At 39.9% G+C, this 14,097-nt stretch overlaps 1 protein-coding gene across 50 annotated transcripts in view; it reads right to left on the bottom strand.

Moving 5' to 3' along the window:
* Positions 1–14,097, bottom strand: part of Sorbs2 (sorbin and SH3 domain containing 2) — a 303,969-nt gene that overhangs the window by 27,933 nt on the left and 261,939 nt on the right. For 38 of the 50 annotated variants that reach the window (XM_075986684.1, XM_075986674.1, XM_075986643.1 and 35 more), the window contains 4 exons: positions 9,550–9,599; positions 7,102–7,289; positions 3,670–5,253; positions 853–941 (listed from right to left, as the gene is read on the bottom strand). In XM_075986684.1, coding sequence (XP_075842799.1) covers positions 853–941; positions 3,670–5,253; positions 7,102–7,289; positions 9,550–9,599 — 1,911 coding nt within the window. The remainder of the gene's footprint in view (positions 1–852; positions 942–3,669; positions 5,254–7,101; positions 7,290–9,549; positions 9,600–14,097) is intronic. The other 12 variants (XM_075986668.1, XM_075986671.1, XM_075986686.1 and 9 more) reach the window with 1 other exon arrangement.

Below are 14,097 nucleotides of genomic sequence, written 5' to 3'. Positions count from 1 at the left end.
AGGACTAGTTGCTCTGACTCCCATGGATTGACACTAATCTGTCTGAATCATAGTAAAACAGAAGCCGCAAAAGGAGTTATCATATTCTTCACTAAAATACTGATGAGCCAAGAAGTAGTAGCCCACTTGTCAAGAGATTGGTTAGCCAAAAATAGAGGAATGGAGGGTGCAGGAATTTGGGGGCTTATCTTTCAGTTATGAAGGTATACCTATGCCTACCCTCAAGCTCTGGGGCCCACAGATCTACTCAAGGCACAACGTACCATGTAGCTAGTGATGTCAGCTCTTCCCTTCCTACCAACCAGCAATTCCTTCACCCCATTTTCTTCCCCTGTGATTTTAGTGAGCTTCAAGAAACTTGGGTAATTTATGGCTTCATAGGGGTTTAGGGGTCTAGGGGTCCCACAGGCTATCTCAGACACCTGTCAGGTGGAGCTCAGTTTTTAATTTCCATTACCCTTGGCTTCCAAGGCAGTTAGGAAAAGGTAGCCCAGCTCTGGTTTAAGGTGATGGACCAGGAGTCAGAACTTCTCAATGCTACAGGTACTTGGTGGTTTTCTCCAACAAAAGTACTTTTGTAGAAACTCCCTTCCCTCCATAAAACAGGCTAATTAGAATTCTATTAGTTCATGGTTATTAGGCCAAGATTCAGAAAGGCCTCCTTGCCCAAAGTGCATCCCAAGTTGGGAACAACTGGAGCCTAGACTGAGGATCTGAGCAGAGCTGCTTCTAGACTCTTCTTGTTGCTGTTAGGTTTCAGTCTGAATTCTTTACTGATCTGAGGCACACATTTGGCTGGTAAGTGCTTTCTCAGAAGGTCCTTTAAAAACACCCCCAATTCTGTTAAGCTACCTCTTTTTCTGGAGTTCCTCTTCGTTCCCGTGATACACTTCTTCCCAGGTCAGTCAAAGTAGAAGAGTAACTTCTAGGGGACTCATGGTCTGTTGGAAATGATAAGGTGAACCAGAATGAGATCTCATTTCATTGAAAGGATACTAGGTAGCCCCTTTTCCTTGGTGGCGATTATTTTACCCCCCAAATTTGAAGAGATGTCTCTACTGAGAACATGGATGTAAAACTCATAATTCACTGTAAAGTAATGACATAAGACAAACATATACATTGAAAATGAAAAAATACACAAAGAACAGAAGTATTATAACCATATATAAATTATTATTATTATACTGCCAATTAATTACACTGCAATCCGTGGTGTAGATGGTTCATAGCTGTAGGGACTTTTGTACTCCAAATTTATCATGCTTACTCTTTCTATTCTTTTTGGTTCCAGTATATAACTATTATCATAAGATATATATAGAATTTTAAAATAACACATTTATATGAACAAATGTTCTATCAAATACAGTTTAAGAAGAAATGATGAAATGGAAGATCAAGTGTGAGCATAACAGGATGATGATGGTCACATTCCCCACCCCTTTGTGTGTGTGTGTGCGTGTGTGTGTGTGCGCGTGTGTGTGTACGCGCGTGTGTGTGTGTGCATGTGCGTGTGCGTGTGTGTGTGTGTGTGTGTGCGCGTGTGCGCGCGTGTGTGTGTGTGTTTATGTTTGGAGATACCTATTGGGTTGGAAGACTTCCTATCCACTATGGCTTTCCCTTGTATATGAGTGTTAAGCTAATCAGAAAGTAAGTTATTTATTCCTTAAAATGAAACGATAACCAGAAAGCCTCCCATGAAGTTGCCAAATTGCTTATGAAATATTGAGGTCTTATTCACATTAAAGTAAAGTATAAATAATTATACTGGAAAATGATGACGGCAGATATACCTCTTAGTTTCTTAAGCCTGGCATAGTTGTGTGACTTGAACATGGGAATGTAACTGAAGGTTGCCTATATTCTGGCAACATCACAGAATTTTACCTATATACCTGGGTCCAAGTTTAAAAACTATTCACTTTAACAAATTAATTTAAATATGTTAAATAGTATAATCATTAAGATAAATTTTATTTATGTTCAGTATAATTTTTTGAGTGCTTCAAACTCACGTTTTGATAATGTACTATGCTTATTTCAGGGTATCAGAAAATTGAAGAAGGTAGTTAAAAAATGGATGAAACCTGTTATAGTCTAAATGAAAACTGATTACAAATTTAACTAACTTATTGAACTTAAAAAGTATCATTCCATTTATTAAATAAATTAAATTATTGTACTACTATGCTATTATTCTATTTCTCTAACTTTTTCATATTATATATATTTTGTGTGTATGGGATTTTTGTCTGCATGTTGTCTGTGCACTATTTGTGTCCAGTGTCCTTGAAGGCCAGAAGAGGGCGTTAGAAACCGTGGGACTGGAGTAATAGACAGTTGTGAGCTGCCGTGTGCACACTAGGACAGGAACCTAGGTGCTCTGGAAGAGGAAGGAGCAAGGGGCCCTAACTACTGAGCCATCTTTCCAGCCCCTACTTATTCTTATTCTACATCATGCTTTACAGTAAAAATTAAAGTGAAGGCAAATACTAATAAGTAAAAAAGCCCAGTAGTTATTAACAATTAATTTTTTGCCCTTAGAAATAATATTTTATATTACACATTTTTAGTTAATAGGGCTTTGAATTCTCTTGCCATTGCTGTAATCTGTGTAACATCGAGAAGTTTTATCCCCTTGGTTCCTCAGTTCCTCAATTGTACTTAAAATAATACCCACCATTGACTTATGGGAGTCTCAGTTAGATGATGTTTCTAGGTAAAGTTCTCTTTGTCTGTTTATCTATCTATCTATCTATCTATCTATCTATCTATCTATCTATCTATCTATCATCTATCTATCTATCTATCATCTATCTATCTATCTATCTATCTATCTATCTATCTATCTATCTATCCATCCATCTATCTAGCATCTATCCATCATCCATCTATCTATCATCCATCTATCATCTATCTATTTCTATCTATCTATCATCTATCTATCTATCTATCTATCTATCTATCTATCTATCTATCTATCTATCATCTATCTAATCTTCTACATAGGTTGAGTGGGGACAGATTTCTTTGAGTGAATAGCTACAATTGTTCTAACGTTAATATAGAAATCAAGAAAAAGGCTTTGAAGCTATTGATTTTGGTTCATTATGAACCAAAAGGTATCTTGGGGACACAGATATTGAGCTATAGTTTTGTCCTGATATATTCTTTTGAATTTAAGTGATTATTTAAGGTTATTAGATAACTGAAGAAACTGCCTGTTTTATCAGTTGGATTCTGACAGGTCTCTATCTGAACATCCTCATCTCCTGTTTGTGGAGTGCACTACACAGCATCAGTGCAAATAAACTCTAATGATGTGGAGCTGCAATGCAGTATTCCACTTGTCCTCCCAATGTCCTGCCTGTTTTAACCCTAATATTGAGGGACAAATTGGGGTTTCGTTTACTTTGAAGCGAGCAAATGCTTATGAATTGATGATTACGTTCAGTCCACCCATGAACGTCAAACACCACACAGGCAAATGAGAACCACCGAGGCAGACGCATCTGCACAACACAGGTTTGCTCTGTAACACGTAATGACGTCACGCGGTCTCATGGCTCATGAGCGATGAGATGCAGGATGGGAAAAAAGAAAAGTATGAACGAATGGAAGGATGGTCGCTGAACCACAAGGGAAAAGAAAGGAAAGTTCATCCACCTCGGAAACTCAGCTCACTACCGTAATCTTGGGCATGGTAGCTGTTGTTGGTTGCGTCCACGTCTGGGAAAGAGGCACTGTGAGGCATCCTCCCACAGTCGTTTTGGTACAGTGGACAATGAATAGCACCATCTTGAGGCAGTGGGTGGAAAGGCTGGTGCCCAGGGCTCCGTTTTAGAGCGTTAAGGGATGAATTCCTCTCCGGGATCTCTGGCAACAGCTCGCTGATAAGCCTATGCAGTATGCTGTTGTCCGGCAGGCTCCCCCTCCTTTTCTCAGCTTTGATTTGGTCGCAGATGTCCTTAAGGGCAGAGTCCAGAGCCTCGACTACGGAGGCTTTGCATTTTGCCTGTTCAGTCTGTTTTTTGGGGGTCAAATTCTTTTTCCTTCGGAAAGGCACGGGGCTGACTAGAAATGCGAGTTTAGACAAGCCGGGGTCCATATCTTGCCTCCTGGGTGGGTCCGTGTTCTCATGCTTAGCTCGTTCATGCTTTAGCATTGTGGTAAACCGAGTGTAAGAGGCTGGACATCGGCCTTTGCAGGAGCTGATGAGGTGCCGGTGATGGTGGTGGTGATGGTGGTGGTGGTGGTGATGGCTGGAACCGTAGAAGCTTTCGGAGGATGTGAAGGAGTAATGGTCGAAATCGCTTTCGCTGCAAAAGGATGACCCTTCGACGTGAATGTAGTCGCTGTGGTCAGACACCACTCCATCTTGGTCGCTGTCGGAAAACTCTATGTGAGCTCTGGGTTGCTCGTCGCTGGTGACTTCGATGTGGATGGGCACCAGGGTTTTAGATGTGCAGTTTCGCTGACCCTGAGAAGGCTGTCTACCCTGAGTTTCTTCTTCCAGCAGAGACTCAATAGAAAATCGTCTCTTGGGACACAGGCCGTTTTGTTGGGGTTCTAGGGTGATGGGAGACAACGTCTCATCCCCTAGATTGGGCATGGATTTGGACTTCTGTATCAGCTTTTCAAATTCCGAAATTCGGTTGGGTACCATGTCCCTGGGCACCTCCTCGGTGGAAGACTGGCTCCAACCGTGAAGCAGACCCCTATGCTGCTGTTCGTTTTCATACTGCAGTATCCTGGACTTCACGGAGCAAATGACCTCCGAATTCATCAAATCCTTGCGGTTGATGCGATGCATCTTCTTGTACATTTTGAGGAAGCCCGGGGCATTATGGGCTGACCTGTGTTTGATTCTGGATCTGCCGTTAACACACACTTCCTGGATATAGGGGGAAGTCCACGCCATGGGGCAGCTCTCTTTGGAGTCTTCCTCGCATAACAGAGAACCCATACTTTCTGACTTGGCTTTAGGGTCTGGGAAGCTGTCACAATCGTCATTCAGGAGATCATCACAGCTACGCGATTTGATTTTGGGGGACACGGTCTCTTCCGTGCTGCTCCAGATCTCCGCATTTTGCCGGGCCATTTGCCAGCCATTCTTGAAGGTGATGGCCCTTTGCGAGTCCCGGGGGACATCCAAATGCTGTCTATAAGCGCTACAGTACTCTAACTCACCAGAGCCATTGAGCCCTGAGTGACTGCAAAGGGATGAACACATTTTGCTATCGTCCCCACCTTTCAATCCAGAGCAGCATGGCAGGAGAGAGACATTTGGAGAAGTTAAAAGGTTCACAAAGAAAGGAGAGCTTGTCAGTATTAGCACAGCAAAGAGAAAGCAGTTAGTATGGCTTAATCTAGGCATCTTGACATACATAGCTTCAATGCCCCATGCTAAAAAAAGACAGTATTTTTCAGTGCAACTTTGCAGATACTACAGTAGACAAAACCACTCGTGAAATACACTTGGTGTAGCTAACACATTTCTACTGCACAGTTCAATGGCCTTTTGGCATGCCCAAACCACAACTCTTATCCTTTAAGATTAACAATTTATGGATTGCAACCTCCCCCAAATTCTCCAAGAATTGATAATTCATTCAGTTGATATACAGCGCTTGGGAAAGGAACTGGATTTAACGCTCTATGGGTAAGAAAAATACTTAAATTTATCAGGATCCTTTTACGTTTCGAATTGTGTCTGAGAATGACAGATCCTTGGCATTTCATGACTGACTTGCTACTTAGGATATAGATTTGCTGTTTAGATGAGTAGAATATGATGAAGGCATGTTAGTTACTGAGGAAATTCCTTTCTGAGACTTTTCTAGGTCTTAGATGGCCCAGCTGTCATCCTAAACGGAGACCAGTCATCACAAACAGTCTACTGCACACCGGCTACAGCTTCACTTTAACCACCATATGGCAACTGTTTCAATGCATACAGTTTTTAGGAGTTCCTGACTCTCTTTGTTCACTCCTGGACACTTCTGTTATAACTAATTTTTTAAAGATCCTTTGCAAACCCATTCTCTTCTATGTCAACTCCCAAAGACTGGAGGAGATTGTGGGGCCCCAAATTTGTCATGCTACTGGGTCAATAGATTATGGTTCAAAAGGAAAAGAAAAAGACCTAGGTAACTTACCAGAGACCCAAATGAGCAACTCGGTTCCTTCATTGATTAGCTTACTACATTTCCAAAGAGGAGAAAGCCATCTGAAAAAGTAGCCTTCCGTCTTTTCTTCCTTCCTTTCTTCTTTCCTTCCTTCCTTCCTCACTCCTTTCCTCCCTTCTTCTCCCCCTTTCTTCTTTGCATTTTCTTTCTCTCTTGTGTATGTACGCATACAAGGAGAGGTCAGAAGGCAACTTGTGGGGGTCTGTTCTCTCCTTTTACTATATGAGTCGTGATGATCACACTTGGGTTGACAGGCTTGGTGGCCAGTGCCTTTACCCACTGAGTCATCTCACTGCTAAATTTGGTATTTGTGGCTTCAAGCTAGTATGTACTTATTATAAACCATTGTTGACAACCATGTTACATGGTAGAATGTGATACTTTACCATACAAATAAAGGTTGAATAAAACAGGACAAATGACTAAAGGTATAACTTATTTTCTAATCCAGAACTTAAAGTACCCATTGCATGTTATAAGCGATATTTTTCTGCTGCTATTTATAATTCTTATTCTACAAATTTAATTAGTTATCTATAATAACATTAGAAAATTTTCCTATGTAAAAGTATATAATGGCTTTCTGTAAATATGAAAACAAATTATTTAATATTTTGGGTAAATTTATTATTAAAAATTTGGGTAATTTATTATTAAAAATAGATTATTTATTTTTAATAATAAATATATTTTTGAGTCAGCAACAAGTCTGACTTCTTTAAGACACTCAAGTGGCTTGCCAGTTTGAATTGGATTGGGTAGGAGCAATGGCTTTGATGGGAAACTGTGTTTGCTGCAGGGACACTGTAAGTGAAGCCAGCATCAGAAGTCATGATCATGAGGCTGGCCCTCCCCCATACTGTGGGCTAAACTGTGAACTAGCAAGCTTTGCTTATTTATTGTGGCTCACCTTGGGCTCTTGAGGGAGAGGAAGGAGAAGAGTTAATGAAAGACTTCGTAAATGTGGAGCTTGATCCTGGGAGGTCTGCCCGGCTGGGGCTGGTCCTGCTCACACTCTGATCCCCCAGGCCTCTGGGTGGGCCCACTGCAGGTTCACTCTTCCTCCGCTTCCGAAAGTCCCCAGCCATGCTTGCGGAACTGACAGAGGGAACCAGTGTCATTTGAGGTTAACACACGCACATGCAAGGAAACTGAGGATCACGTTAGATAAAGGCACAACACCTAACCTTCCACACACAGAGAGCTGCATAGTGGGAAATTCATGCCTCCATGTTCAAAAATACTTTCTGTAGATTCATCTTTAAAAAAAAATATCAATCATTTTAAAAGGGAGGTTTCAAGTTACAGAATATTTGACTGGACTGTAAAGGTTCTTTATATTCATAGGTTCAACCAACTGTACCTTGGAAATATTAAGAAGTGGATTGCTACTGAATATGTATAAACTTGTGTTTGTATCCCCCCCATGTGATTCACTATAATAACCACTTATTTAACCTTTACTCATTTTTACTTTATGTGTATGAGTGTTTTGCCTGAATATATGCCTATGTACCATTCTGAGTGCCTGGTACCCATGGAGGACAGAAGAGGATGTAGGATCCCCCAGAACTAAGTGTCAGGTGGGGGCTGGGAACTGACCATTGTGGGATCTCTAAAGAGTAGCAATTGCTTTTATCCACTGAGCTCTTTCTATAGTTCCAATGACCCATTTTAATAGCATTTGTGTTACATGAGGCTTTATACATCTTTCAGAGTATATAGGAGGTCAGAAGTAGGTTATGGTAATTTCTCTGAGATAGAGTTTCTCTGTGTAGCCTCTGTCCCCCCCTGGAACTCCCTCTATAGACAAGGCTGGCCTCGAACTCACAGATTCACAGGCCTCTGCCTCCTGAGTACTGGGATTATAGGTGTGTCCCATCACTGCCTGGCGGTGTAAATATTAAGTCTCTTTTACCTTAAGGACTCTTTTCTTTTTTTGCATACCCAATGTGTTTAGAAGAACCTTAAGCCAAAATTTTCAATATTTTTCTATTTAAATCACCAGAGATTAAAAATCTAGCCAGCAAGTAAACTGTTAAAATTGTAAATTTTTACACAATTGTGAAAATGTTGATGGTTTATAAAGAAAGAGAGGTTTTTTAAAATCAGCATTTTTCAGTAGGGTATCATTTAAGAAAACATTCGTAAATAATTGGATACATGCTATATACCGTCCTTCAAGTCCCTGTTGTCATGTAAGCAACTGTGATGACACTGGGTATAGCTCCTATGCCATCTGCTGCCTGCATTTCATCTGATTCTGTGTGGTATTTTGAGTTATCATGTGTCTACAAATGAGCAGAGTGGACACCCATGCCTAGAAGTGTGGAAATAGAGACACCTAGCCTTTAGAACTGATCTCTCTTCCCCTAACGAGGCTGTCTCATCATCTGGACTTGGTGTTCTTTTTCTGTCTTCCTGTGTGTGGTTCAGTGTGTCTTCATAGCAATCTTTAGGTCAGACTAAAGTTCTAAAATTTAAGCATTTCAAACACTTTAGAGGCACACATAGATGTAAAAATACGATGATAGAGGGGGTGAGGATGCCTTTCTTTGTGATGTCAGTGTAGTTGGGAAGCGCTCACAATCCCAATTTATACTGAACCTAACTCACAAAAGGTTTTACTTAGGTTGACACGAACCTGTAGAAAGACAAAGAACCATTACAGAACTGACTGTTGATGGTACACTATGACTGTGAATCTGCAATATGACTTGCTATTGAACTCCATCTGAATTTTGGTGATAGTTTCATTTAGGTCTGATATTTAAAACTTATGAATGGAGCTTAGATTGGTTGGCTCAGAGGACAGTTATGACTAGAGGCGACAAGTTAGCCTGTTTTAGTCTGTTCTCCCCCCTTCCTTTCTGAACTCTGTCAGTTGCTGAGCTGAAGAGTTCGTGTCTTCAACTCATGAAGTCATCAATGGCTTGAATATATTTGTGGACTTGGGATGTTTTGAGATGTAGTGAAAATATTTATCTGCGTGATCAAAGTATAATTCACAAGTACCAGTCATTTTTTTTACAAAATGTTTCTAAAGCAAGATTGAGAGTTAGTTATTTTCAACCCTCACTGGAACAAAAGAGGACACAGGAAGCAAAGGCCACAGAGGGAAGAACTGACCCCTGTGAAGGAAGCCAGAGTTACGTTGTTGAGTTTTAGCAAATTCTTGGGTGAGACCTTATAAAGTGATATGAAAACCCAGAAATCAAACATGAGGTCTGGTTCTTAAAATAAGAAAGAGAAAGAGAATTATGTGATCTGCATCAGTATTTCACTAAGGAAGATTACTACAAGGGAAGCAAGCGCTGGCATAGAATATTTTGTTCCTGTGATGTCGTGAGATCCTTACCTGCTGGGTCTTTCTAGGCTTCTGTCAATGGAGGGCTGATAGATGGAGGCCTGTGAAGACAGAAGAGCAGTCTCATGAAAATAATTACCATAGCAAATTCCATTTATTTGTCACCACTGAGTTTTGCATTCTAAAAAGAATACTTTAAGATTTAGAGTCTAAATATTGCGATCGAAAGAATCACTTATTGTGGTTACAAAAATGTCTTTCCAAAAAGATAACATGTCCTTGGGTTCCATTTTTACAAACTACACTGCATTCTGTGGTGTTTGCACAACCAAGACATTCATTTCATCAGGAAAAAGAAGAAAAACAGACAAAAAGCCCAGTAACATTATCGTCAGGAACTGAACTGAATGAAGGGTTAAATGTATCTTTGGCATTAACTTCAGGCTTGTAACAACCGCTGAGATAAACAGGAGCTTCCTCTATGAAGGACTGACTTTGTTTGTAGGAAAATATTTGCAGTCTTCACTAAATCATTATAAACATAAAGTTTTTTATAATTTCATTGTTATTGCCAGTTGGTGTCTTGAAAATAAAGCATTGAAGGTCTTTCTTATATAAACACACCTACTATTTTCATAAAATGCAATGCACAGAATTTGATTGGAGATTAACCTAAATTACCTGGGACTTGAGCCAGGTACCGATTTATACATCTTGAGCAATTTGAGTTTGGAATTAGTTTCAGATAAATGACCAGATGAACCAAGATACCCAAGATACACTCCTTTAGATGGTGCACTTTACTCATCTCATTCTGACCAGCACAGCAAAACTGATACCGCACAAAAGCAGGAGTTAGGAAGTTTTCATTGTACGTGGCTGTTTCTGAGATGCTTGCTGAAATATCTAGAATACGAGAGAGTTGGTGTTAAGTTTCTGAGGGGACATTGCAAGGTAGAGGTAGCCGTGTGGTGGTCTCTACACTCATAGCAAACCTCTTTCCGCTGAATACACTTTTGACTTTGGTCATGCTTAGTGCTCAATTCATCATCACAGATGAACTGTGGTTTGTTGAAAATGAAAATTATATTTTGAAAATGTTTATCTGAAGGCTTAAAACTGTCAACCGTAAAGGCAAGAGTTGAATAATTTTATCTTAAATTCCTATAGAGATTTTTTTATCAGAATATTAAAAACCTACTTCGATTAAATGACTAACTCACTTTATAAATGATTTCTAGTATTCTTTTTGAATACTGGTAATACTATCAGTTTCCCAATTAAAACACTAGATTATAACTTTATGGTTCTTGTGTAGATCAGCCTGACAAGCCTTATGCATAATATTTTGCTTTAATTTCATATTACTGATTAAGAATGGAATTTTAACCATACTAAAACAAAGGATCTTTTGGCATAAAAACATTCCTTCCTCATTTTGGACGGGAAAAACATATTTAATATTTTTACTACTTAGAAAATTCATAGATTCCTATGTTCTCAACAAACATGAGAGTAGAAAATCGCTCTACTATGTCGGTAAGTTTAAACAATTATTTGAATTTGTCCAAATTGGATACTAGAAAGTAAGGAAAACACAGTAAGGAAGAGAAGAGAGCAGTGAAATGCTATTGCAGAACTCCACATGCTTGCAGAAGTGCTGAGGGCCCCAGAGGGCCACCATCTGTGGGCCACGGGCCTCCTGGGACAGCCTGACACATAGCTGACCTCACAGGGTCAAATTCAGGATGCTCTTAGAATATTCCTGATAAGATCAGAAATATGAAGCCCCAGTTACGGTCAGCCTGGCTAACACTGCAATATGAAATAAAACATTGTGTGAGAACTGATAGTGCGTTTCTGAGTTAAGACAGAGCTCAACCACTCTTCCTCGCTCTGTTCTCCATAATCCACACACGTAAAACAAGTGTAAAGATTTTAAGAGCATTTAGCGTGTATGTGGGTGTGTGTGTGTGTGTGTGGGGGGGTGTCAGAACATGAGGAAACCAATTCTCTCCTTACACCATATGGATTCTGGGATAAAACTCAGGTCATCTTGCTAGCCTAAAAAAAAATGCTTTGATTTTATGTGTCATAAGAGAAACTTCAGTTGTCAATTACAAAGTAATAATAAAAATTGAAATTATTAATGCAAAACCTTGTATAATATGGAAAAATGAGCCCCAAGAAAAGAACTAGTCCATTTTACCAAACAAATGCTCGGCATTTGCATCTGATCACTACTTTAACACATTAGAAGGTCATTTCAAGGGCAGGCAGACATTAAATCATTCTTTCTGATAAGAAATTATTGATTAAACTTTGCAAACAAGTTCTTGACTATTCTTCTTAAAAAACCTGTTTCAAATTTGCAAAGTAAAGGCTTCATTCTGATATTTGCAAATAAATGTCTTAGTTATAAGTGATTAAAAAAATATGTCATTTGTAACATACGCTTGATAAAACCAGGTACTTGATCAGTGATAGCTTAGGTATTATCAAATAACTGCAGGTTTTTCTTACTAGAAATGTCATATAAAAGTTATTAAAAACAGAATCAAAATATCTTATGGAAGTATATTTTCTTACACTCTGACGGGCCATGTTTTAAATTAACACTCTAGTTAACCATGCTATTAAAGTCACTCATGTCTCTCAGTCCCCAAAAGGTAAGGACACATAGCTCTGCTGCTATCAGACTGCTTTTCTGTGTAGTATTTTGGCCACCACCATCACATAAAAAGTGCATTAAATTAAAATGTTCTCATCTCTGTGCTCAGTAACTACTGTGCAGTGTTAATTCCTAGAAACCCATTTTACACAAATTCAATAATTAAAAAAAATAGTTTTTAGTAGAGCCAAGCTCTATTGGGGATGGCAAAAATCAGGGCATAACGGAAATAGTTTTGAAACGAAGGCTAAGCAATTAGTAATTTATTCTCTGGTTACATCAGATCTATCCTTTGCGGTTAATCCATTCTGCCTTTCCTAACTAGAAAGCCAACGAGTTGAATGCGATGTTTTTCTAAGTTCTATTTCAAAATCCATGAGTCAACCGCTTTGAAAAAAAATTCCAGAAATAATAATAATAATAATAAATTTCAAAAAATGTTGATTCATTTATCTAAACACATCAGAATCACACCGAACAAACAACAACACAACACAACAACAAACAAATGGAGCCAGGTGGTGGTGGAGCATGCCTTTGATCCCAGCACTTAGGAGGCAGAGGCAGGCGGATCTCTGAGTTCCAAGTCAGCCTGGTCTATAATGGGAGTTCCAAGACAATCAGGACTATAAAGAGCATCCCTGCCCTGTCTCAAAAAACAACAACAAAAGTATCTTCTCTGACAAAATCAGATTCTGTGTGCTTCTATACTGCCTGGCTACTTCAGAGTGCCCACGGAGGCTTTTATCTGCCTGATAGCTAACATAACAATGATGTATCTGCTTGTGTCTTCTAAGTGTTTTGCAAAATAACCTTCTGCTTTCTTTTGGAGTACAAAGTTTGCCTTAGGACTCTTCTGTTCCTTTTCATACCATCTTTTCATTAACCAGTTTAAAATTTATGTGGCTTGATATAAGTTCTTCACCTGCTGATTGGCCGATTTTCATAAGCAATTATTACTATTTTTTTTAAAGCAGAGCCACTTATTTTTAGTTTATGAGTGTTTCACCTTCCGGCATGCCTGTGAACCGTGTGTATGCCTGGTGCTGGTGGAGGCCAGAAGAGGGTGTTGCAAATAAAGTTGTGGATGGTTTTGAGCTGCCCTATGGGTGCTGGGAACCCAAGCCAGGTCCTCTGCAAGAGCAGCAAGTGCTCTTTAAACCACAGGGTCATCTCTCCAGCCCTACCCATAAGCGTTCTCCAGCAGAGATTACAACTAAGTCTTATCACACTTGGTGGTGCAGTGTCTGTCTGCTGTAGTGGCTGCCTGCACTACAACATCAAGAGTTAGTGATGCCACCAAAGCTGCGGAACTGGGAAACTGGACCACATAGGCCACGTGCTCGTCATCTTTGTTTGTTTGCTTGTTTTTATTTTTCGAGACAGGGTTTCTCTGTGTAGTTTTGGAGCCTGTCCTGGAACTCTCTCTGTAGACCAGGCTGGCCTAGAACTCACAGAGATCCTCCTGCCTCTACCTTCCAAGTGCTGGGATTAAAGGCGTGTGCCACCACCACCCAGCTTTGTCATCTTTATTCTTAACTGATGGCAACATTCACAGGTCACAAGCATTTAGCAAAGGAAAGATTAGCAACATTTCGAAAACTATAGTGAATAAGGGGCTGATTATGTAAGAAACAAAACTTTGTTTAGAAAACCGTTCTTTCTGTGTGGACGCAGCACACTTGACATAGCATGACAGGGCACGCTCTCTTCATGTACAGTGGGTGGGTTCCAGGGTGGAAGGCTGGCCCTGGACCTTCACCGCAAATCCTTTTACCTAAGGAGCCTTCTCCATAGCCCGAGAACCTCGAGTCTTGAGTCTGCACTTCTAAACACAATGGAAAATTGCCTTCTAGAAGCCTTTCAGTAGTACTCTTCTCAGTGTGTGAAAATGGGCAGTCAATACCTGCTCGAGTTAAGGAGTTAGG

This window comes from Microtus pennsylvanicus, chromosome 9, assembly GCF_037038515.1.
Source record: "Microtus pennsylvanicus isolate mMicPen1 chromosome 9, mMicPen1.hap1, whole genome shotgun sequence".
Classification (NCBI taxonomy): domain Eukaryota; kingdom Metazoa; phylum Chordata; class Mammalia; order Rodentia; family Cricetidae; genus Microtus; species Microtus pennsylvanicus.
The sequence above is the reverse complement of the archived record's forward strand: the minus strand, read 5'-3'. Positions and strand labels throughout refer to the sequence as shown.